Genomic DNA, 27,384 nt, shown 5'->3' with positions numbered 1-27,384 from the left:
CCCTAAAAAGTTTTCCCGGTAAAGTTAGCCTTTGCCGGCAATAGTTAATGTAAGTGGTCTCCACTGAACAGCCTGTGTTGCTCCGGGCCGTTCCGACGAACTAAATGCTGGCTAACCGGAGATCTAGGAGAAAAATTGTTCATTTTAACACTACGTTTTAACGCCAGAATAAAACTGCATTTGTGTAAAAGACCCTAAGGAACAAGTTTTACACTACATATTTACCTAATTATAAACAGAAATGGATTTCATTAACAAATCCGAGTAACCTAAAGACCCGGGTTTGATTCCCGGCTGGGCCGCCGATTGAGTTGTAGGTATTTTTATTTCTTTCGTGTACGATATTTATTTCCGTTTACAAGATATACCTAACCTGGTTTTGCTGATGTTCCTTTTGTAACAAATACATCCATTTCTCATCAGTATGTCAATAAACTTTAAATAAAAAAGTAATTTCCGAATAAAATAATAAAAAAATATAAGTAACAAAATCTTTTTTTCGCCCTATCGTACGACGTTTTTCAATACATACCTATGGCCCTTTGAAGTTTCGACCTAACAAAAAACTACTACTACTACTTTGAGAACTTGTGCGAAAATAAACACCATAATACGTACTTAAAAATATGTATTAATCTTATTCAAGCCATTATTATAATTTTACTTTACAACAAATCACAGAAGTATGGTGGTCTGACAGATCTTAATCTTATATTATAAGTAACTATTACTTCTAAATCTAACAACAAGTATTAACAAAACAATGAACCTTAAGTAGTCAATAGTTATTTGTTATACAAGGGGGCAAAGTTGTATTTTAACGCCGAGTGTGGAATTGAAAAACGAGCAAGAGAAAGGATTCTGTACTTGAACCACGAGCGAAGCGAGTGGTTCTAGAATAGAATCCTGAACTTGCGAGTTTTTTAACACACGAGAAGTAAAATACATTTGCACCCGAGTGTAACACAAAACTTTTCCCCTCACTATAGCGAGGAAACTACAACGCAAAAAAATGCGTTTATCACTGCTTCCAGTAGTTCCACAGGTGGTAAATCATCTTAATTACTAGATTCACCTACTTTTATCAATTTTAAAGCAGTTAATTTGACTTTATTCAAGGTCAAATTACTTTACCCACTAGTGGATAAAATGCGTTTTTACCCGCTGGTATTAAAGGACAAAATACGTGTTTCCGAGCTAGTGAGGGGAAAAATTATAAATAGATATTCGTTACGAATACCTTGAAAAAACACGCATTTTTGAAGTCCCGCAGTGGCTGATACTAAATGTTGTATAAAGTCGTGTGATAAGGACAACATGATAGTATTAATAGTGATTTTTTGACTTATCTTAAACACCAGTTGCATAATATGCTATTAAAACAGTTAGATAATGCTGAAGTTGACACCCTATCAGGAAAAACATAGTAGGTTACAATATTTACTTTAATATTACTAGATGATTTCGCTTTAGGCACTAAATCCTACAAACGGGTAGCCGTCTTAGTAATGTGAGACATAGATATAAGACAATTTTTACGGCATATAATTAACCGGGCAACTAAAATATTAAATGGGAAGTTATGTCGGGCATACAATAATATAATTTGGCTGTGTTTTAATATTGTGGCGACAAAAAAAATATATGAGCCTCAAATACTAAGCACCATTATTATTGAAAAAACGGCAGCAAATTTCAAGCGACAAAAATATTGCCGAGGAACATTAAACAATACTTTGGCGACTAAAATAATAATTGGCACCTAGTATTGTAAAGCGTAAGATTTTTAATATTTGTAGGCATATAGATGTTAGCACCTAAATAATTATACTTAGCTCATCGTTTAAAGTAGTATTTAAATGGCGGAGGCAACTAAAAAAAATTATTGAGAAGTAGGTTTTTTTTTAAACACATAAAATCTGTTTTTTTATCATGCAGAAACGTCTGCGAGCGATATTACATATTGCGCAGTTGGTAAGCGCGATGGCCCCGGCAAGGCCAAAGGTCGCAGGTTCGAGTCCTGCCGGAGGTGTGAATTTTTCCATTTTTCCTTTAATTTAAAAATACATATAAAATCGTTTCTTTATGGAAACGTTGGTCTCATCGGAAGATCAGCGCTGGAAGTCACCAGCAACACGCTGAGGTGAGGCCATTTCGTGGCACTTCATTCCTTTCTGTCGTGTTGTTAATATGTGTAATTTGTCTTGCCTGTGTTCACGAATAAATGTTTATTCTATTCAAACATTGTATTTGAGACCCGTAAACCACGGGTAGTATTTAAATATTTCACATCCTATTTTAGAGCGAGTTGCAAGCGAGGGAACGCGTACCAAATCATTTTATAATAAGTACACAGCAAAAAGAAGTGTATAAGCTTCTAATGGGTCGGTAACGCGCATGTGACACCCCTTGAGTTGCAGTCGTCCATAGGTTACGTTGACCGTTTTCCATCAGGCGGATCGTATGCTTGTTTGCCACCGACGTGGTATTCAAAAAAATTACCATGACAATCGTATAGTATAATATTACAAGAGCAGAATTATTTTCTGCTAGCAGAAAAGTGGGTTAGGGTTAGGTTATTTTCTTTGTAGAATATAAGTCCTACCAAATTTGCTATGTCATATTCTCAGGTACTTTGTATGAACAAAACAACGATAGCAAAAAGGAAATGAAATACAGTCCCAGAGGCACCGTTAGGTACGACGACGAGCGAAGCGAGGAGGAGTGTTAGGTATCTTGCATCCCCAACACACATGACTCGCTATCAAAACAGAAATAGGAAGAAAATGGACAACTTTTTACCGCCTAAATATTATGCAATCAAAAATCTACGGAAGTACTCTTAATCTAGAAGATTATTTTGCTCTTTAACATTATGCCAGCATAAGATTCGATATTATAAAATCTGCGGAACGATTTATGCCAAAGCATATTATGATTAAGGTTTTCCTGCCAAAAAAAATAATCTTTCAGAGTGATGTTAAGACTGCGTATTAAGGCCAGCCTTAGATTCGATAGAGTAAACGTCATGAAAAGTTAAATTAATTGTATAGACGAAGTTGCCTGCACCCCCAAACACCTAATTTCTTACCCATAAGTATAATATTTTGTCGACCGTTATATTTTATTATTATTATTATTCAATTATAGGCAAGCAGCTATTCAGCTGATGAGCCTATGTCACACAGTGTCTCATGATTTATAGTTAGCAAAGTCATGTCACTATCTTATTATTTAAAAGCCACTTGTCTAGTCTGTTTTTAAACACATTCACTGAGGGAGCAGTAACAACACTATCCGGTAAACTGTTCCAAGCCGCTACAACACGATTGGATAGGGAATGATATGCAGCTTTAGTAGTAGTAGGAGTGCGAATCAGTTTTAGGCTGTGACCTCGGGTCTCGCGGCTGGTACTTCTCATAGCGACTACTTTGTGAATGTCGGGGAGGTTGTAACAGTGGGTAACAATCTTGAAACATTCGATAAGGTCTCCTCTCGCTCTCCTGTCCTTAAGAATCCTTTTTTTTATTAAATTGACAGCTCAGGTGATGAGTGCCGATGTATAAATTTTAAATGTAGTTTTTATATTAATTTGCTATATAAATATTTTAAAAGAACTGTATATTTTATATTAATAGACAGCCGTTTTCCTATTAAACTGTATCTCTTAAATTGTTTCCAATATAATAATTCAGTTGCCAAATAAATAGTTGGTACTCGCGTCTGAATAAACCGTAGCCGTAATGACATTAAAATGCTACCTCATATTTAAATATTTTGAGGCCCCATTTTAGTCGCCAAACTATTATTTTTGATACCCATTTCTATGGTTATTCAGTCGCCCGGTTAAATACGTGCCAATTTTTACGATGATGATGTGAGAAGCTATACTATTAGATATACACCGTGTTTTTTTTGTTATCCGTTAAATTCGACATGTCGTTAGGTTCATTATCGGGAACCACCCTGTATAACACTTTTAGTTCAATTCGCAAAAAAAAAATTTCATTGTTTTCATACATAATAAGTGAATTAATTAGTGTGAGAGACCCTTAAGAATAATATTCAAGTTAGTTATAAGTTACTGTCAAGTGATTGACGGCACATGTCACATGTCAAAGAAATAACATTGGGAAGTGGTAAAGGCGTGTTCAGTAATTATTAATATTTTTTTAATAACTCGATAATTGTAAGAGTTAAGACGCTAGTTTCTTAGAGAAATTAATTGTATTTGATCCAAAGAACCATCCCTTAAAGTTAACGGAATTCAATAAAAACAGGTTGTATAATATAATATTAGAACTTATTAACTCCTTTGTGCTGTTTCTTTACATTAATAGAAAGTGGGAGAGAACTAGGTTCCGACTTCTTTGTACTAATTTATTAAGTTTTATGATTATACTATATCAAAGGATAACTAACATTTGGTAGTATCTGTTTTAGTCAACCTATACAAAGACTTTCCATTTGAATAAATTATATTATTAGAGTTATCAAACGTCATAGCACCTACTTCTATGTCAGAAACTCTTACTACTGTCGAGTGTGCCAAAACACTGTCTAGAATTACTTTATATATCCCATCTATATACCACGCATATACTATCCCTTCCAAGTCTACTGTTAGCCCTCTGAAGAAACGATTAGTCGACAACCTAACATCTTCATTAGTCTTGCTATTGAAAGCATATAACCCAGTAGAATGTAAATAAACCACCGTATACTCGACATCTTTATCTAAAACAAAACTCTCTATGGTTTTATTCTCTAGTTTTCTGAAGAAGTCACCATTCTTATCTTTAATTATCCCTTGAGTATCTGTCTCTGTAAAATAAACATAATCCTTTGAAACAAGATCAGTAATTTTATGACCTTTAGCAGCAAAAAATCTTAGAACAGGTCGATCGGTGTTAGCGTTTGCAAGTGACCATATACCATCAGAGCCACCAAGATATAATTTATTTTCATTCTGATTGAAATCAAAGACTGAGAAATTAAAAGTCAAATGTGTGTTCCCGTCATTGATGGTACTATTAACCAAATCTGGTGTGTCTAGAGAGACGTATGCAACTTTGAAGTACTCAGGATCTTCAAGTTTCGGCTCGAAACTGTAGTATAGAACGTTGTTAGATCTTAGGATGCCCATTTTCTTGACGACGATATGTGTTCTGAAGTTGGCGGTGAGCTCGAAGAGGTAGGAGCGGTTGTAGCAGAGGGAATCGAGCTTGACGCAGGTGGCGCAGTACTCGGGGGAGCTGTGAATGTCCTCCGGAGCGACGTCGATGATCTCGGTGACGTCGGTGGTGTTTGCTGTCGTGTGCTGGGCCAGCAAGGAGAGAGCTGGAAATAAGAAAGAAAAGGATTACTAACGCTTTAACAGCAGCCGCAGCAGTATCGTCTTGCGTCAAGGCTTGCGTTAACTATTCGATCGTTTTCAGGAATTATAATTGTATTGCAATATTTAAGTCATAAGTAAGCGCTGGTGCGCTCTCACTAAGCGCTGGTGGCCTAGCGGTAAGAGCGTGCGCTAAGCGCTGGTGGCCTAGCGGTAAGAGCGTGCGACTTACGATCCGGAGATCGCAGGTTCGAATCCCAGCTCGTACCAATGAGTTTTTTCGAAACTTATGTGCGAAATGTCATTTGATATTTGCCAGTCGCTTTTCGGTGAAGGAAAACATCGTGAGGAAACCGGACTTTTTCCAATCAGGCCTAGTTTACCCTTCGGGTTGGAAGATGGCAGTTGCTTTCGTAAAACTAGTGCCTACGCCAAATCTTGGGATTAGTTGTCAAAGCGGACCCCAGGCTCCCATGAGCCGTGTCAAATGCCGGGATAACGCAATGAGGATGATTTAAGTCACAAGTAAATAAACGCATCGTGTCACGATTTTACGTAGATAAGATACTTAATAATATATAGGTACTTACGAGTATACGGTCAAGTTCACAGACATCTTTGCACATTCTAATAATATATTATTTACACGTCTCTAATAATATATATAAGGACATCACTAGTCGAACGTCCCCTTCACTAGCATCGCTGTCAAAAATGGCGTCACACGGACTCAGAGCGTCACTTGAAGATAGCTTGTCATTGAACTTGTATTTTGAGATTCCGTTTAATAAACTGTATAATTAATAGTGGTATCCTGGTGTTTTTACTCTAACGGTTTCAGAAGCGCGATATTAAGTTACCCATATACGCCCGTACTATGTAATTTGTCCGAAATTGACAATGTCATCATTCTCGCGCCGCGCTCATAACCTTTTATTGTTGTGCAACAGTATTTAATTAACACCAGTCGATCTGATTCGACGAGTAAAGACACTAGCACCATATACTACAGTTAAAAGTATCCATTGCAGTTTACGAGATATTCACACTTTGGAGTAATATTTGATCATAATGAGTGTGAAATCGGAAGTAAAAGTGATCCAAACACGTGCTCTGGGGCTGAAATTATCAACATCCAAGTTGTCATTCACAATTGCTCCGGGCAAAGAGTATTACCAGTATATATAGAGGGGCTGCAGTAGTGAATAATCATTAGCTCACTTGTGTGTTGTGTTTTTGTGCTTCCAGATATGTTTCAGAATACTTAATACATATTGAACCTACTTGTGATATATTGACAATTGTCACGGTGTCACAGTGAAACAGAATATAAGATAAGTTTCAATCTAAATGGCACCTAAATGATTCCTTATAACATGTGACTTTATGGGTTTTATGATCTACAAAGAGAGATGATCATTATCTTGCCCTATTTGTCATATTAAAAATAAGTTTGTCCGGAATGACATGGAATAAGGTATTTATCCTACTCAATAATATTGTGCCATTGCATCTGGCTTATGTAAGTATGCTGACAGTAAATACATTTTAAATTCACTACAGGTTAGTATAATGGATGAGTAAATAAGCATAAGAAAACTTTGACAACTCTTTTGTTACTATAAGTTTTGTCACTTTACCGGGGACTGTATTTTGAAATCTGTCTTAGTGACATTCTTATGCATATAAACTCTGTATGATCTTGCATTTTTCTAAATGAGGAAACATGTTGCTATATTACATGGCACAAATTCATCAAAAATGTTGATAAAATAATAATAATATTAACATAATAATATTTTGATGATGATATATAAATATCTTTGTCAAGAACCATTTGGTAAGTGAACAATGATAGATAAAATATTACATTATTTGAATGTAGTGAAACCTCGATAAGTCAAGCCAAGTGCCATATGATTATTCTTGCTTGGCTGGACTGTAGGTATTTCAATAATGGTACGTGTTACCTTATTTAGGGGCACGGGAAAAATAAGCCAAGTTTCATAAAATTATTTTTGGTTGGCTGAAATGTATTTTAATAATGGTATATATAGTAAGCGTGATTACCTTATTTAGGGGCACGGGAAAAATAAGACAAGTTGCACGCTGGATTAAGATCCGAGTTATGTTTTGCCTTATTAATCTCAGATTAAGACATTAGTTGTCATTACATATATGCACGCCGGATTAAGAACCGAGTTGTGTTTTGCCTTATTAGTCTCAGATTAAGAACTGAGTTGTCATTACATATATGCACGCTGGATTAAGAACCGAGTTGTGTTTTGCCTTATTAGTCTCAGATTAAGAACTGAGTTGTCATTACATATATGCACACCGGATTAAGAACCGAGTTATGTTTTGCCTTATTAATCTCAGATTAAGAGCTTTCTTGCTGCTTGCTGTGTTAGAAGGCGGCTATGCTCACGCATGGAGTGTGTCATGTTCACCTCTCACGAGTTTGATGTACGCGTTGTTGCGCGTGCGGGGAGCTTCACAGCCTACAGTGACGGAGCCAACTGTGAGTTTGTTCCATGTATTTGCTATTTTAACAACGCCAATCATCATTGTTATATTTAGCGGTTAGTTTGGAATGCACCGCTCACGTAAGGTCTTACTTAGAACATAATACTTGCCTGAAATGAAATGTATTGATGGGTAAAGATATTTACAAGCAAATATTGGATGGTGCTTTGTACACCGGTAATTACCTGCCCGCCGCTATATGTCATATATTTTACATAATTAATTTGACTAATATATAGTATCGATCATGGCGGTAAAACATGTAGTTTTCGTACCATTGGCACCTTAATAGTTTTAAAGCCTTACTGGCCGTGGAATTAAAAAAAAAAAAAATGATCTGACTTACTTGTACTAGGCTAGTCTGGTCATGCAATCTTGAGTTAGTTATGTCATTACTCTGATTCGACTATAAAATGAGACAAATTACATATCTTGGTGTAAGTTAGTCTTAAACTACACCGGCCGTTTCCAACGGTACTCGAGTTAATCACTTCAAAGGACCAGGGCCTGAGTGTATAGCTGGAGTATACAAAGTTCTTGTTCACTCCGCAGAAAAGAAAAGAACAAATGAACAGATGAAGTCTACCGCCATCAGTTGGAAGCGCAGCCTGCTTCGGCTGTGTTGACTGCGGCAGTCATCAGCAGCAGCATGGATAGAAGAGACCTTCGGGACGAAAGGTCAAGGTCAGAATGGTCGAGTATAAGGACATCACTAGTCGAACGTCCCCTTCACTAGCATCGCTGTCAAAAATGGCGTCAGACGGACTCAGAGCGTCACTTGAAGATAGCTTGTCATTGAACTTGTATTTTGAGATTCCGTTTAATAAACTGTATAATTAATAGTGGTATCCTGGTGTTTTTACTCTAACATATATTATTTAGGCGTCGTCGTCGTGTGCCTGTGTGGTGACGGGTTAAGAATTTCACCACCCCCTTTCTTCCCGTGGGTGTCGTAGAAGGCGACTATGGGATACGGGTTAAATTGTGGCGTAGGCGAGAGGCTGGCAACCTGTCACTGCAATGTCACAGTTTCGTTTTCTTTCAACCCCTTATTTGCCAAGAGTGGCACTGAAGCTTTAGTAGTTTCATGTGTTCTGCCTACCCTTTTATGGGATACAGGCGTGATTGTATGTATGTATGTATGTATGTACACGTCTCTAAATATTTGAAATGGTGGTTTGTTAAGATGTTTTTGAGCTACAATTCGCTCGACTGTACAGTTTACACATGCTTTGATTGAGCCAAGGTCCATAATATCGTAAATAAACCTAAGCTAATAAGCGAATGACGTGCAGAAGGTATATTTCCCAAGTGTTTCCATTAACCAATTGAGAAGGATTAGCGATAGATTGGCGGCTTTATTGAGTAATTAAAAGTTGTGTGTCTTACTTCCGTAGCTGGATTAAAACCTTGACCAGTTGGTTTTTCCGACTCGAGTTACTGTTTATGTCATTTGGGATGATAGTTGACTCATTAAAATGTTGAACATAAGAATAGAATAGGTACCTAGAGTCCGCAGCAATCTTAAGGAGCATATAAATAAATAAATAATAAAATAAAAAAGCTTTATTTGTTCCACGCATACTTTAAACAGGGATGGAAAACATTTGGCTATAAAAAAATACCTAACTTAAAATAAATAATTAAAGGACGAAGCACTTTACTAAGCAGTTTGACACAGAGGGCTCTAAATAACAATAAATGTGTATAAATCGAGAATAGTGGTCGTAATTGATTTCACCACGCGAGAGTGCGTTGATGCGGTGTGGTCAGAGTGCGTAAAAACCTATTATGTAGACATATAGTGCACACATTTTTAACCGACTTTCAAAAAAGGAGGAGGTTCTCAATTCGACTGAATGTTTTTTTTTTGTATGTATGTTACTCGATATCTCCGAGAATCGTGGACCGATTTTCAAAATTTTTTTTTTTTGTTCGAACGGGTATAGCCCCGAGATGGTCCCATTGGCACCAAGTCGGGGTCTGATGATGGGATCTTGGAGAAATCGAGGGAAATCTTCAAATGTTATAGGCACATGTAATGTTTTAAGTGTATTTTTCAAAGGTACACCAGTATTTACGCCTGATGGTAATAATTTTATGTGGCTGAGCTGATGATGGAAGGTAAACTCCTCAATGGTTATGAGTTAAAGGATAATTATTTCACTACTGTACATATATTCGGACTGATACATATAATAATATGTATCAGTGGACGGACTGATACAATATGCCGTCCCGCACTCCTCGCTGGCTCCACAGAATACCAGCGCCGTTGGCAACGCCTAGTCGTGCCAACTGCATTGCTGAGTGGAGACCATTTCAGCCTCACATATTCTTTTCATCTGTTTGTATTGTTTTCTTCTTCTAGATTTTATAATTGTTTCTTTGTACTTTATTTGTTATTATGTAATGCAATAGTGTGTGTTGCCTGAATAAACATTATTCTATTCTATTCTATTCTAATATCAATAGGAACCACTAAAAATCAACAAATAATAGTACATTACATCAGAGGCCGGGAAAATGAGGATTTCCGGCCAAGTGGGTATATACGTCCGAGCGAGCGTGCGAGCGAGGCCGGATAGGGATACGAGGCCGGGAATCCGTTTTCACGCCGAGGCATGTATAGTGCTTTTCTCAAACATACAATGAAATAAAAAAAATGCTCTAAGGGACAATATTTTATAAAAAAAAAGTTACTTTGCTAAAAAATAATATGAAATCCCTTTACAGTCCTCTCGAGTTGTTGCGCCCAAAAAGCGATACTTCCCAGCCCATTTTAAGGAACGCAAAGACAATTTATTTCATTGCATGTTTGAGAAAATAAACTTTTTAACAAAAAATAAAACCGCCTTCAAAAATAAGCGCATTACAAAACACGGAGAAACTAAAAAGCAAAAAATAATAAACCTTTGAATTCAGATTTCTTATCGTATTGCAATAATCTAAACATCCAATTCATCCAAATTATAAACAAATCAATTATTTTTGGAGTCGGGGCCAGCCTGGATATGGTTGGGTGGGGCAAACAGGCAATAGCAAGATGAGGAACAGGGCTGGTACCGACTACAAAAATAATTGATTTCTTTATAATTTGGATGTTTAGATTATTGCGCTTATTTTTGAAGGCGGTTTTATTTTTTGTTATTAACTTCTGATAACCAGAAACGTCTGCAATCGATGCTACTAGGCTTAGAATAAATGTAAAAGTTGAAAATGTCTGCCTTGGGTGAGACTTGAACTCACAACCTCTGGATCGATACTCCAGCGTTCTGCCAACTGAGCCACCAAGACTTCAACCAAGCCAGCGAAATTTTCCGTCACTAATGTCACTGGTCAATATAGTGCACACTTTCACAGTAAAAACACAGACACAGTAATAATGAAGTATTTAGGCGCCATATACGCTATTGGCACTTAAGCTCTATATAGAAATTTCCGCATTTAACAAAATTTCTTAAATCTGAATTAACAAAAAAACTGGTTGATCATAAAATCTGCATACATTCACGAGAATTTAACACTTTAAGTTCTCGCGCTTTGTACACATATCAAAAGTCACACAGGTCGAATAATGTTAATTAATCTCGTTCGACCTGTGTGTGACTTTAAATTTATTGGTTGAGAATTGCGACCTGTAGAAGAGAGCACCCGAACATACAAAAAGCAAATCAAGCTAAACCGTAGACTTTCGCGTCGTTTTGATCAATTATGTGAGAAAACTGTTGTGTAATCAGTAATCAGTATATTTATTGCTTTCATAGGTTATACATTGTATTTGGTCAGCTATGAAACCCTGTAGGGCACTGCAATTTTTACTTAAATCTAACTTAACTACTATGGCTTAAGACTAATACATGCATATTGACTATACAAAACATATTATCATTTATAGTAAAACCGTAACAAGTAGGTATTTTATAATAATATAGTATTTAAGTCACCATCGCAAAATAACGTAAGCTCAGCCATTATCGAAATGCCCAGAAATTAAAAGGATATTGGCTCATTAACGCCACGTGATCGTCACGGAAGCATTAATGTTTGATGGAGCGGTTGCCATTAATGGCATTATATCGATTTTTCATACGAACCTGTAGGTTAGACATATTGGGTCAGGGAAAAGTCTTTTCGTATTGTGACGACCGGTATAGTCTAGTGGATAGTGACGCAGCTTATTAAGCCGACGGTCCGGGTTAGTTTAAAATAGGTACTTAGTTATACCAGGGGCGGCTCACTCCGCGATTGTATCGCCGCGCTACAAGTACATGCTGGCGGCCGCGAGTTCGCGGCCTAATCAGGGGTGGCGCGCGTTCTCACGGAACGCACGTTCGCACTTTCTATTGTTACTTTACGTCGCGAGTTTTTTTAAGGTTCATATGCGATGTCCACGTGTGGAGTGACTAATAATGCATAGTTAAATAGACATCATGAATAAAATAGGACAATCTTACACAGATCTTATTGATTAAGTCCCACGGAAAAGTTCAATAACGCTTGTGATGCTAGGCTTAAACAAAAATATATAAATACTGTATATATACCTAGAAAGTACCCAAGACTTGAATATATAGTATGACATTTTATCTGAGAATTAATTCGTTTTAATCCATAGGCAACCCTATCATCCGACGCTGCGCACGTGCGGCTCGTTTCTTTGTTAGAATTTTGTAGGCATTTAAAAAGGCGGCATTTGGTGAACATCAAAGCAGTGGGCCTTCTGTACTTGTACTATTATATATTCTGTGGTTATACGCGATTAAGGCCCGTTTGCAATTTTAATGATGCGTAATAATCGTACAATTTTAAAGTAGTGTTTGGATACAAAGGGCTTAAAAAAAGTAGATAAGTAGATATAGGTATATTATGCACACAATCTGTTAATTTTCATTTACATTTAAATTCTGCATTGGTAAAATTTAACGGATGCGATAAGTGATATGTTAATTATCTTAATTAATATGTCGTTTTCGGGTGTGTGTTTAATGAGAAAGCTTTGTGACACTTAATTGGCTTAAATTTCAACGAAAGGGAAGCTTTGGTGAAGTCACAGATCAAATAATACTAGTACAGATACTTAACCCCATACTAAAAATGGGCGCCGTCCTAAGTATTCTAGACCTGTGTACTAAATTTAATCCACACTCAGAGAGCTAGATGGCGCCAGTAGCCACGCGTGGCCAACAAAACTCTTATCAGTATCCTACGTCGAAATAGTCATCAAACTGCAACATCTTGCGACATCTGTTTTAGCTTTCACGCACTAAACATACAACGTCATGTGCACGTTTAAAGTCAGACATTACTAGATGGCGTTGTAGACATAGCCTACCAGTGGATTGTATGCCGCGCGGTTTGTATGTGTGCGTGCAGGTGGTGCGCAATGTACGTACGCGCTGGGTCCCCTCATCAGTGTGCGTAGTCGAATGCACATGTGCTCACGATAATATTTGTTTCGTTGTATCTATCTACCTCTAATTATAGCTCTTGCGTACTTGCGCGACAGAGCTAGACTACATTTATGTCTGCATATGGTGTCGACAATTGCCATTCGGATTTCGGATACGCCGGCTGCTGAGTAAAATATAACACGCACCTATTATTATTGGTATTATTTTGTTGAGCCGTTTCATTATGAGTCCTGTGGCACATTGTTGTTTATATAACCTCGTAAGGACGTCTTGTTAAACCAAATGTTAAAACTCCAGTTTTAAGTAGGTAACATGAATAACAAATTATTTAGTTTCACAAATCAAATTGATTGCTCTATAAATTGATATAATCTGTCAAACAAGTCTGTCAGTAAATAAGAACAAAGAAAACTATAGGTATCCTTTTCTATAGCACCCTAAAGAAAAGGACGCGTGGTGACCTGGTGACGTCTTAGAAAAGTTACTTCGTTGGGTTAGTATCGACAGTATCGACACAGATCGACTAGAGAGAGGTAGTTTATCGATACAATAAGTTCGAGAACAGCATATTAATGCAAGTTAAAATAAATCATGTAAATAAAATTGTTATTTGTTATACACACTGTTTTTATTGAATTCCGTTAACTTTAAGGGAAGATCAAATTAATTTAATGTCTCTAAGAAACTTAACTCTTACGGTTATCGAGTTATTAAAAAAATAAAGATAATTACTGAACATGTGTATGACTGCCTTTACCAAAGATAATTACTGAACACGTGTGTGACCAATTCCTAATGTTTTTTGTTTTGACATGTGCAGTCAATCACTTGACACTAACTTGAATGTTATTCGTAAGGGTCTCTCACACTAATAAATTCATTTGTTATGTATGAAAATGATGAAAAATATTTTTTGCGGATTTAATTAAAAGAGGTATACATCAGGGTGGCAAACGGCCTCCGCGCGGCTTGTATGTGTGCTCGCCGCTTAGGCCCCGCGCACACGGAGGCAACAGTTGCTCGGCGACTTTCGTATTTGTATGAAAAGTTGCGTCGCCTCGTGTGCGCACTTTCATACTAAGCCATGGTCGCGACAAAAAAGTCGCCAGCAACAGTTGCCCGTGTGCGCGGGCCCTTACGTACTCGCTCTATCCGCGACACATGCAAGCGGATGTGAATGAACAAGATTTAAGCTAGGAACATACTACGCGGACGTCCGTCGTAAAACGACCGCGACCGCGACCGAACAGTGTGCACGGAACAAAACATCCAGCGAGCCCATAGATTTAGAATTATTAAACTAGATTGTTTAGTTAGGTCAAAAAGTGTGTCCACATGAGAGGTAATTGTTTGGGCTGGTGTCCCTCTCGCACTTATTGACAATGTCAACATTAGTCAGTGACGTCATCACTGTCATACATTGGGGATACCAGTCAATTTTCAAAGTTATTACCAAATCTACTAATACCCATTTGAACATATTTTTTAATTATACATATCTTTGATTTACTGGCATCAAAATAATTACATTATAATTATTTCCAATTTTTTTGAAATATATCGAAACCCTAGATTGAATATAACATTAAAATAAAATAAGAAGTTATAAAGTCAGGTAATATACAGATAAAAATACTACTAATATGGGAACCTCATTAACACTGGCAACACGTGCGAGAGGGACACCAGCCCAAACAGTGCCCTCTCATGTAGACCGTTTTCGCTAGTCTGATACGATCGACTTTCTGTTTCAGTAATAAGGTTAAATTTCGTATGGCAAAAAATGTGATTGAGCTATCCCGTGTAAAGATCTTTGAGCGAGCCAGATTTCGATCGGACGTCCGTGCGCTCAAGGCCACGACCGCGTCCGTCGACCGATAGTTTGCACGGTTATGTGTAATTTCCATTGTCCAGATCCCCGTCCGCGGTCGATTCACGACGGACGTCCGCGTAGTGTGTTCCTTGCTTTAGTCGCGGCCCCGCGCCCCTCGCCCCTACCTACCTATACAAGTACCTATTCTACACGCATCACATTTGCACTGACCTTGAGAGGCCCGAGCCCCCAATCAAAGAATGCGTTGGTTTATTAAAATTTAAAGCACTCGAAAGCAGGCGCGTAGTTAATTAGAAATGTGGGAAAAAAACCGTCGCGTCGTCAGTGTCGTTTTTCCTTTCGTGTATGATATCTATTTCAATTTATAAATATGGAAATGTATATTATTAAGTAAACAAATACATGTACTTAATATAAAAAATAAAAGGTAATGTAGCTACTAGCTAGGTATTTGACAAAACATTTTCTAGAGTAATATTGTCTTCGGTTACCGCGATAGTTACTCATGAAATAAAATTATGGAAACGGATTAAATCGCGTATAATGAATGAATTTAAAATACAGTATAGAAATAAAAACAAATAGTAGTAAATATAGTATTTTAAATTCATTATACGCGATTTAATCCGTTTCCATAGTTTTATTTCATTTTCTAGTACTTTTTTACTCATGAAATTGAGAAAAACACCGAAATTAGTTATTTACTGAAACTTGACGTTCATATGTTCATTGTAATTTGTAATATGCCTACTTGAAAAATAAATATTTCATTTTCATTTCATTTCAACACATAATTACTATTATCTGTTATGGCCTTATGGCTGCCGGCCAGATGAGCCATTTTTTTTAAAGTTGTTCACCCCTCTTTTTTTGTAACATGGGTGTTTTTTACGCGATTCATACTCAGAATCTCAAGGTCTTTCGATCCTGCCTGATAGGAAGTAAAAAAAATGTCTTAAGATATCCATACATTTTTCAAACCTTCCATTCCGTTACTGCCATACAAAATGTATGAAAAAATGGTAACGGAATGGGAAAAAACTTGGGAGACTTTTTTCTCCTATTAGGAGTGAAAGAGCTCACGATTCTGAGTGGAAACCACATAAAAATTTCCAAATTAAAAAAAAGTCGGGTGTACAACTTTGACAAAAATAAAAATGTCCCAGATAACAGTTCTAATCAACATTCAACAATTAAAATTATTTATTAATAATGAAGAACTAACACGATAAGGTAGGCAAGCACGAATTCAAATTTGTGATTTTTGTGTTTATTGCCATCGCGCAGTCGGGGGCGGTGCCGCTCGGCTGCCCGCAGAAAGCCACTTTATTTGTGCGCCTGCTAACGCACACAGACGCGTCCGGTGTACTCGTGTCCGCACCGCCGCGGCGCCGGCCGGCACCCGTGCGGCACAGTGTGTTAAGACTCCTTATTCCTTAGAGCGCTCATCAATTTCACGAAACGGCCATCGATAGATGGCGTTGGCGCTCGGTACGCGAGCACCTGCAACTCAACGCGCGTTTCAACGCCGACACAAATAATCTTGATAGTTTTGAATTAAATTGGTATAATAACATAATTTTCAATTTTATACGGGGAATTTCCTGTTCATGGTATGGTAGTAGTAAATAAGGTGTATGAATGTAGTAAAAGTATAGTAGTCTACATATACATATATAAATACAGGTTTCCTAATTGATTGATTCAACAACCAACACCGCTGAGCCGAAACTACGAAAGCTAGAAAGTCGAAATTTGTATAGATTGCATTAACAAAATTTCGAAGAGATAAGAATCGATTATGAAAATTTAGACCCCTAGTAGAGGGAAAAAGGGGGTGAAAGTTTGTATCGGGATCAATTTGTTTTTTTTTTATTAGGAGAATTTTAGTTAGGAACTGGAAATTAGAGAATAGTTTAATAGTGATTTCTGTTTTTTTATTGAATGTATATGCATACTGATTGGTCCCATTTTTATCAGAACCCAGTTCTGATGATGGGATCCTGGAGAAATCCAGGGAACTCCTCAAGTCTGAAAGGCATACATATAGCGATTTTTGTGTTTTTATATGAATAGCATGCATTTACGTACGGAACAATGACATTTGGTGCAGTGGAACTGTTGATGATGGTCAGACGGGAACTCCCTAAATCTAAACGGCACAGTTATAGACTTTCATATTTTTATAAGAACAGCAGGCACTTACGTCCAGAATAGTGACATTTGGTGCAGTGGAACTGCTCATGATGTTGTGTCACTTTTTAACCATCGCCTCAAATCTCTCAAGGAAGGACGGTTCTCAATTCGTCTGTTTTTTTTTTGTTTGTTCCTCGATATCTCCGTCGTTACTGGACCGATTTAAACAATTTAATAATTAAAGCATTAAAAGCAGTTTTAAAAAATACCTACACATTTCTACATATGCTCTGCCTACCCCTTTATGGGATACAGGCGTGATTGTATGTATGTATTTGTACATAATCCAACATTTGCAAGTAGCTTTCATCAGAACCCAAAAGGCGGCGGTTTTTTTTTCTTAAAAATTATTAAACGTTTTTTTTATGGGATAGGAGGCAAACGAGCAGACAAGTTGCCTGATGGTAAGCGATCACTGCCGGCTATGGACACCCGAAGCACCAGAAGTGTTGGTGCGTTGCCGGCCTTTAAGATGGATGTACGTTCTTTTCTTGAAGGTTTGAAGGTCGCATCGGTCCGGAAATACCGCTGGCAACAATTCATTCCACAGTTTAACTGTGCATGACGTGACCTGTGCAAAACATTGCGTCTTAGAAACATTTGAAAGGGTGAAAATCAAATTATGTACATGTTCGTTCTAAAAGTAGCTGATCAAACATCGTCGGTTTGGAAAGCCTGCGGTTAAATTTTTGCTCCTTCCTTACTATACATATTTTATTTAGAGGGTTTTGAGATTTAGGTAATAAAACAACGCTTCATTAGGTTTGATAGCATTATGTAAAGTATAATGTCAATGTAAGTGCAAGCAGTCTTATGAATAGAATAGCAGTTCTGTTGACCACCTCCTGACTCCATCATGAGACCTTGGACCTCATCTAGTTCGATGGTGCTCGTCGGCCCAAATCTAATGAGCCCAAACATGATGGGGTTATAATGAGGAGAATAGCAGTTCTGTTGACCACCTCCTGACTCCATCATGAGACCTTGGACTTCGTCTAGATCGATGGTGCTCGTCAGCCCAAATCTAATGAGCCCAAACATGATGGGGTTATGATGAGGAGAATAGCAGTTCTGTTGACCACCTCCTGACTCCATCATGAGACCTTGGACCTCATCTAGTTCGATGGTGCTCGTCGGCCCAAATCTAATGAGCCCAAACATGATGGGGTTATGATGAGGAGAATAGCAGTTCTGTTGACCACCTCCTGACTCCATCATGAGACCTTGGACTTCGTCTAGATCGATGGTGCTCGTCGGCCCAAATCTAATGAGCCCAAACATGATGGGGTTATGATGAGGAGAATAGCAGTTCTGTTGGCCACCTCCTGACCCCGTCATGAGACCTTGGACCTCATCTAGTTCGATGGTGCTCGTCAGCCCAAATCTAATGAGCCCAAACATGATGGGGTTATGATGAGGAGAATAGCAGTTCTGTTGACCACCTCCTGACTCCATCATGAGACCTTGGACCTCATCTAGTTCGATGGTGCTCGTCAGCCCAAATCTAATGAGCCCAAACATGATGGGGTTATGATGAGGAGAATAGCAGTTCTGTTGACCACCTCCTGACTCCATCATGAGACCTTGGAACTCATCTAGTTCGATGGTGCTCGTCAGCCCAAATCTAATGAGCCCGAACATGATGGGGTTATGATGAGGAGAATAGCAGTTCTGTTGGCCACCTCCTGACCCCGTCATGAGACCTTGGACCTCATCTAGTTCGATGGTGCTCGTCAGCCCAAATCTAATGAGCCCAAATATGATGGGGTTATGATGAGGAGAATAGCAGTTCTGTTGACCACCTCCTGACTCCATCATGAGACCTTGGACCTCATCTAGATCGATGGTGCTCATCAGCCCAAATCTAATGAGCCCAAACATGGTGGAGTTATGATAAGTAGAATAGCAGTTCTGTTGAACATCTCCTGCCTGACTCCATCACCATGAGAACCAGAACCTCATCCTGGTCCCAAAATATAATAATAATTCAAACTCTCAACAAACTTCACGTATAACTTAAAATCCAAAATCATATGAAAAGCATGTCGAATGCTAAAATTGCATAAGGTGTAAAAAGGATCAAGATTTGTTTAGTCGCAGTTTACGGCACTTCTCGGAACTATCGCGCTGCTTACGAAAGCTAGGTGCGCCGGACGATCAAACGCAGGTCCGTTGTCTTCGAGCGCTCGGCGCAGACTGAGCGGGCTCACGTTAGCACAGTGTCTTTTATTCGAATTTTAGGTGTTTTAAAAACATATCTATCGACAGAAAGGTATGTCTTATATGTATGATTTTTTTTTATAGGTAAATAAGAAGTTCTAGTTTAGGATAATATTATTTAAGAGTTACAAAAAATGCAGGAATCGCAGGAAAAATACATAATGTAAACCTCTTTTTATCGAAAAAATGGGGAGGATACGGAAGGTTATTTATCCACCATTTCAAGTAAATCTTAAAATGTCAAAGTATTAGCTAACTCGTACAGGATATAACAAATAGGATTGTGATCATTTATTACCCCAAATAACATTTTTAACAGCACAATCACGATTCTAAACGAGCTATTCCACTACGAAATTTGAAAACGTCTTCCGAAAAAACTGATTTTTCGGAAGTATAAAAAGACATATTTTAAAGTAGTACCAATTGACTTTCTAGCTTAAGATATGTACTTTTAGGAACATTATCATTTTTTTAATAATCATTTATAGTTTCTTTATAATTTTGAATGAAAAAGGTTCTATTTTGCAAAAAACGCTCGTCTTTAGGAATAAGGCCTCTTAAAAACCCCAATTTTGTCTCACCTTGTTTTTATTGCATAATACACACACACATATTCACATATTGCTTTTCGTTTTACCAACAACGCCATTCATTCATAAGTTTCATTAACGATACCATGTGGTTACGGAGTGCACACGAGTTGAATACGGCTACGTAACCAGTCTAAAATGTGCCGTCCAGACGCGTAAGAAGATCATGGTTCCGGAGAGCGCCCTTACACTGGTTTTTTGAGCGTATGACTAGCCCGCACTCAAGTGGCTATTCTAATTATATCACGTACGTTATGCACAGTCACTCCATCTAGTGACGAGAGGTAATAATACTTAGACGACTCAATAACGTTCAATGCGGGTTTGCTGATGTTGTATTCAGTCGTGTAATAAATTTTAGATTCGAATTTTGAAAAATATTGCATTGAATTCGTGTTTTTGTGGATTTGTGTATTAAATTAATGATATTCTTAATGCATGAGACTAAAATAATACCTTTGAGACCTTTAAATTTATTGAATAAATAAGTCATAATGGCTAATCGTGGCACGTAGCGCCATCTATGATTTGGGTTTGACATTAATTATACGATGTTCCGGATGAGACCCCATGGTGAAGTGAAATGCGTATCCCAGCAATTCCCGTTTAGTTTGTACATTTGGATCACGTCTCCGATTTGGATAAAAATTGGTAGGCTGATAGAGTCCATGATGCTGAGCAAGATCCACTAGGTTTTCCAAAATGTCCTAGGTTGATTGTATGAAACTTTCCTTTTTTGTTACCGAAAATGTATAGAAATCTGGTAACAAAAAAGGAAGGTTTCATACAAACTACATAGGACATTTTGGGAAACCTAGTGGATCTTGCTCAGCATCACGGACTCTTATCAGCCTACCAATTTTTATCCAAATCGGAGACGTGATCCAAATGTACAACGGGAATTGCTCATCCATACTTTATACTTTATATTTATTATTAATATTTTTTAATATTATACAGAGTGGGGCCTGTATCGAAGGCGAAAAATTGAACTGTAGGCTATTCTCCTTATACTGATCAACATTTGTTCGGTGACTTTTAAAAATTATGAAGTCTTTAAATTTTTAATTTTTCATACAAAATAAATATTAGCTTCAATGTACGCCATTATTGTTGTCATTGACGTTGTCTGTCACACTTTAGACTTAACAGAATTCGCAATACATTACCTCTTAGAAAAAACTTTCAAGGGTGATAAAAATCAAAATACATGTTATTTTTAAAAGTCGCCGAACAAATGTTGATCAGTATAAGGAGAATAGCCTAGAGTTCAATTCTTCGCCTTTGTTACAGGCCCCACTCTGTAAATGGGAAAGTGCGTGTCAATTTGTTTGTGCGACAAATTGACGTGGTTTTTTAAGTGGAGATATTTGACGGGATGGAGAGTGACATAGGCTACTTTTTGTCTCTTTCTAACTCACCACTTCCCTGAAATGGGAAATGCACGTTTGTACGGTGCATTCATCATTTTTCGAGTTTAATGCGGGCGAAGCCTTAACGGCAAAAACTTAAATTAATGATATTTTTATTTTGAGTACAGTAAAACCAGTTATAATTATAAATTGGTATGTAGGCATGTGTATGTTTGTAACATATTTTCCAAAAAGAATATTGCATTTTTCTAAATAAATGTGTGTAATATCTATTGACTGATGTTTAATCTCCGTGATCTCCGATTGCGCGGTCGGATTTGGGATTATTACGAGTCATTGGTTACATATAATATGGAATTAGAGATGGTTTATGACGTAATAAGCTATTCGGTTAGTTGCACAATTACTAATATGCAGGGATTTATAGGTCCATACAGTATTGTCTATTATACATTATATACATTGCTTAATTAATAATAATACATGCACCGTCACTCACTTAAATTATTTAAATTAAAATTGTAAACGAGACTTCGCGTATATAAATTTTAAAATCCGTTCTCCATAGACCACAAGGACAACGTCGAAGTTCGAATGGAGAAGGTCAGTCTTGAAACTTATTTACCTATACGCGATTCATTCTGTTTACAATTCTAATTACCTATCTATTATACATATCGTTGTCTGAGTACCCACAATACAAGCCTTCTTGAGCTTACCGTGGGGCTCAGTCAATCTGTGTAAAAAATGTCCTATAATATTTATTTATTTTCCCCTCACTAGCTCGGAAACACGTGTTTTGTCCTTTAATACCAGCGGGTAAAAACGCATTTTATCCACTAGTGGATGAAGTAATTTGACCTTGAATAGAGGCAAATTTTCTGCTTTAAAATTGATAAAAGTGGGTTAATCTAGTGATGAAGATGTTTTACCACCTGTGGAACTACTGGAAGCAGTGATAAAGGCGTTTCTTGCGTTGCACTTTCCTCGTTATAGTGAGGGGAAAAAATTTGTGTTACACACGAGTGCAAATGTATTTTACTTCTCGTGTGTTGAAAAACTCGCAAGCTCAGGATTCTATTCTCGAACCACTCGCTTCGCTCGTGGTTCAACTAAAGAATCCTTTCGCATGCTCGTTTTTCAATTCCACACTCGGAGTTAAAATACAACTTTGCACTCTTGTATAACAAATAACTATTAATTACATAATTATGTGTACAAAACTTTTTTTTTTTAACTATTTACACACAACAACGAGGAAATGTCGTCTGCATTCTTGGTACACTACCTCAAGGGCCTATTTTAGATTTATTTATTCTAGTTAATAAGTTGTACGCTTTGTTTTAGTTTTTTTGAACATAATCATGTAAATTTTCTGTTGAAATCTGTAGAAAACTACGAATTGGAATTATTGAAATGGGCGATAAAAATTGTGAACCAAACCAAACCAATAACCAAATCTATTTACTATTATGAACCACTTGTTTCAAATTCTATTAAAATAATTAAATTGCCGAGTAGTGGAGATAGTATTAATCAAAGTCACTTAAAATCGAGCGCTCAAAATTCAAAAATCGACCTTCAGGAAGACTATCATCAAGACTTATTCAAAATGCATCTGACCGGTCACATTAGAACATGTGACGTGAATTATGCGTTGCATAGCGTAAAGCATTTGAATGGATAAAGACAAATGACGAACACATTTCCACTCACGAGGTTATATTTTGTTAGACTTTAGAGTAATTCAATATACAGCATTTATTTAGACAAGGTCGTAAGTGACGGTTGGCTTTTATTTAGATGGGACTTTCGGGAAGTTCAAAGAGTCATAGTTTCAATGTTAGCACCATTACGCTTGTTAGAAATGGAGATTCTTATTATCACGTCTAGCTCTAGGTGCGATATGGTTCGAATGTCTCAGTAACATTTTTATTGACATATTCCACATTTTTTTTTACCTATATTCTTTGATTTAATTCTGTTTAATGTTTTACAGTCAGTACGAGTGTTTTCTTCGCGTTGGTGTTTTTTTGTTGTGTTTTGGTGATTTTCTACACTCGTGCGTTGGTGAAATATTTATTTTTTGCATATTTGTGTTTACGCCGGAACCTCGAGAAGATTTCAGCAGTTGGGAGGGGGTACACTATGGGACCGGCAAGAAAGACTTCTTTTCAAAACATTACATCTTATAATTAACATGCATTAAATAACAACATACAATTTCAGTATTCATCAAAGAATATGAACAGACTAGGTACTCTATGGAAATCAATTTCAATAAATTATATTATTGCTTAATAATACGTCGTTCTTCTTATATCAAATTGTCATAGAAGAAAAAGATAATATGAATTGCTACACTCGTCAAATAGTCCTCGACTCTGTAATAAGCCTTTAACATCAATGATTTTTTTAAGTAGTTCTTAAGAGCTGGGAGGGGTAATCTCAAAGCAGTGTGATTCAATTCTAAATTCTTACAATTATTTTTGAGTTGATAAAATAGTATACGAGTAGTAGTAGTAGTTCGAAACGTCGGGATGAATTTTAAATTCATTATACGCGATATAATCCGTTTCATAGTTTTATTTCATGAGTAACTATCGCGGTAACGGAAGACAATATAATGCTGATAAATGTTGTTTTTTATCGTTTACAAAGAGGAAAATCATTATCCCATTTGCTAGGAATGAACCTTCGTCGCCTATGAAACGTGTAGGTTTCCTACGCACATGATAGTAATCGTTCGTACATTACTCATATCTCCTATCTTAAAGATGTTGACGCATTGTTATTTATATTAGAGACTCCTACAAGTACGGCGCAGGCGAAGGATCGGCTAATCACGTATATTCGTATAAATATGACGTGTTTCTAAAAAAGTTCTAAACATTCTAATTTCAATTCTTAACCCTAATTTTAATTCTTTGATGAAAATTTAGGTGACATCATCATTCTCCTTGCGTTAAGAAGCCTGGGGTTGGCTTTTGACAACTAATCCTAAGATTTGGCGTAGGCACTAGTTTTTACGAAAGCGACTGCCATCTGACCTTCCAACCCGAACGGTAACTAAACCTTATTGGAATTAGTCCAGTCACAGACAGACACACACACAGACAGACAGACAGACATACAGACAAATAGACAGACACGTCAAACATATAACACCCCGTAGTTTTTGCGTCGGGGGTTAAAATATAGGAAATCTAACCACATAATAATATTTCTTCACGTTGAATATCATACAAACTCGTCATATAATGAAATTAATGAAGCATGTCCTGCGTGACTGTAGCTAAGTTTATTTACGTGGTCATAGCCCACTTCACAATTAATCAATATTGCCCTACTTTTAATTTTCAGCGTATAGTATAGGCTACTAGACTCTTATCGAATTTAGCACATCAAGTTATTGTTTTCTGTAGTATTTGACTTAAGAAATCAATATTTATAGATTGCGGGCATTAAAAGTGCGTGATGACTGCGTATTTTTAATTAAATATGTGTGTATGTTTTTTTTAAATTATGGACTCCGAAAACGGTGTTGGCCAATGGAGTGACGTCACATAATTCAGATCAACTATGGAAATTAGAGGTAGTAATCTGATCTCCATAGAAGCAACCTCTATTGTATTAAAATTCATAGTGGTTGACGGGTGTGACAATGTGAAATATTTTTTTCTAAATATACTGACGTCATGTCATAGATATTCTATAGATTAATATGGCTGATGTTGTTTTTGCCTGATCACGTAAAAGTAAACTTTAAATAATTTTTTTGCGGGTTTTTAAGTCGTAATAAAATATGGTACTATTTTTTTTGGTTTAATTAGACAGTAATTAATAATATAAGACATACTTTGAAAAAGGGTCAAGTAGCCTATTGTACTCATACATATGTACTTGAATATTTGTTTGAAATGTTGCTGCCTTAATTTTAACGGCTCTTCAATAGAATAGAAATTGAAAACGATTGTTATATGAATAATGAATCTGAACAAAACCTGTAGAATATTATTTAAGTTACAATTTTAACCGTCAAACTATAACTAGAGGAAAAATGTGTCTAATAAAATTAAGGACGTTGCCATGAATGGACCTACTTGGCGAAATAATCATCAAAGACTGTAATGACACGCGTTAGTAGAAAGTGCGATAAACGCAGCGTTAAACGCTAAACGCAGCCTTAAACGCGATTCCTTTCCTGCACACTATTTTGCACACTGGTGTGCCTACGCTCATTCATTTTCTACATTAAGTTAAATCGCATGCGTTCCACGCAGCGATTACCGCATAAAGCGATACGATATTTTTTTGTGATATGTTTTTGTCATAAATTTTGTGAATATTTAATTTATATCTATTACGATAATAAAAACAAACGAACTCAGAACGTATTATTTCTTAAAGTACTCACCTAAGAATAAACCGTTTGATATAAAAAAAAAAATCTATTGACAAGTACACATATACACAATAGTGACTTAAAACCCACTGACGATAAATGAAAACGTAAAGCAAACACTATAACAAACCTGCACAAACCACGGCAATTTTCATCTTCATTGTTTTTCACGCAGTTATTACAAACAATTAAACAACACGCACGTCCATCAGAAACGCCGACCACGATAACACTACACCCCATTCATACTTTAAATACCGCTCGAACTAAACGACAAAAAGTGCCAAGCGACAAGTGCCAAGCGACAGGCGAAGTGTGGACAGTAGTGTACAGGCGAGTACAATCCAATGTTCCAAAAATGTATCTATACACTCTACAGTCACTAACAATAAGGCAGTGTATACAGGATGTTTGGCACATGAACCGACAAATTTTTAGGGGTTTTTGGCGTCATTTCTTCCCATTTCTTCCTTGGAACCTTGGTCTTAGGATCCACGGTTCTGAAGATACGATTTTTTTTATTTTTCTTCCTAAATCATCCAAAATGTGATATTCCAAGCCCCGTAACTGTTTTTCTATGGTGTTAAATGCTTAACTTGTTCGATGGTCTTACAAATTATAGCATAAAACGAACACATGGGCCTTTTTTATTACAAGTTAATAAACTAATTTTAAATGTAACCTAATTTTGTATGAATAAGGAAAAAAATCGTATCTCTAGAACCTTGGCTCCTAAGACCAAGGTTCCAAGGAATAAATGGGAGGAAATGACACTACAAATCCCCAAAAAAATTTTGTCGGTTCATATGCCAAATATTCTGTATATTTTTGAAGCGTTGCCTTGTAGATGTTTTTGCACTCGACCGTACCACTCCATACGCGGACCGCGAATGCCTTTAAACCATTTTAGATCTTACGGATTTATTTTTAGCTACTCGGTGAAGTCACGCGTAATATCAAACGAAATTATTTGCGACGTTCCCTGCCGGAAGTGTCCATATACTTCATATAGCTTAGAGGACTTTTTCATCAGAATTCATGTTGGAATTTCATAGACTATTGCATTTTAAGTTTGAGGGGCCTTTTGTAGTGGAAAGACACGTATACGCAACGTGAATTAAAGAATTGACGACGCCTCCGGGTGCTCGTAATATGTTATGCTCACGTTTACACATATAACTAGGTCATATTAGGGGAAATAAGGGAATGGTTTCAAGGCTAGTTACCTAATAAAAAAAATACTTGAATAGCTTAAGTTTTTATTTTGATATACATGAAGATCGCTCGTGCAGCTCGTGCTGATTGGTTCTCGAAATAAAGCGATATTCTTGATGTTTCTTGGTCGTATCAAAATCGATAAAAAGCTGTTATGTCTGAATCAGCCATTTTTGCATAAGCGTATAGCGATGTAAGAACAGTTGGTTTACAAAATGTTAACTTTTTATTTTACCCGCTCGAAGTAAGGGATGTCTCTGAGTGACTAACCTC

General features: G+C 36.9%; 1 protein-coding gene across 1 annotated transcript; it reads right to left on the bottom strand.

The window, feature by feature from the left end:
- Positions 1-4,187: 4,187 nt before the first annotated feature.
- Positions 4,188-26,343, bottom strand: LOC125236049 (ommochrome-binding protein-like). Its single transcript, XM_048142739.1, has 2 exons — positions 26,027-26,343; positions 4,188-5,340 (listed from the first exon to the last, which is right to left on the bottom strand). The coding sequence occupies exons 1-2, from the start codon at positions 26,055-26,057 to the stop codon at positions 4,418-4,420; spliced, it is 954 nt and encodes a 317-aa protein (XP_047998696.1). The 5' UTR covers positions 26,058-26,343; the 3' UTR covers positions 4,188-4,417.
- Positions 26,344-27,384: the final 1,041 nt, after the last annotated feature.

The sequence above is a fragment of the Leguminivora glycinivorella genome, chromosome 18 (genome assembly GCF_023078275.1).
Source record: "Leguminivora glycinivorella isolate SPB_JAAS2020 chromosome 18, LegGlyc_1.1, whole genome shotgun sequence".
In the NCBI taxonomy this organism is placed as follows: domain Eukaryota; kingdom Metazoa; phylum Arthropoda; class Insecta; order Lepidoptera; family Tortricidae; genus Leguminivora; species Leguminivora glycinivorella.
The sequence above is the reverse complement of the archived record's forward strand: the minus strand, read 5'-3'. Positions and strand labels throughout refer to the sequence as shown.

Excerpts from the sequence above, each read along its gene's own strand:
- LOC125236049 (XM_048142739.1), bottom strand. The coding sequence starts at position 26,057 with ATGAAGATGAAAATTGCCGTGGTTTGTGCAG. Across the intron at positions 5,341-26,026 it reads AATTGCCGTGGTTTGTGCAG|CTCTCTCCTTGCTGGCCCAG; the intron begins GTTTGTTATAGT and ends TCTTATTTCCAG.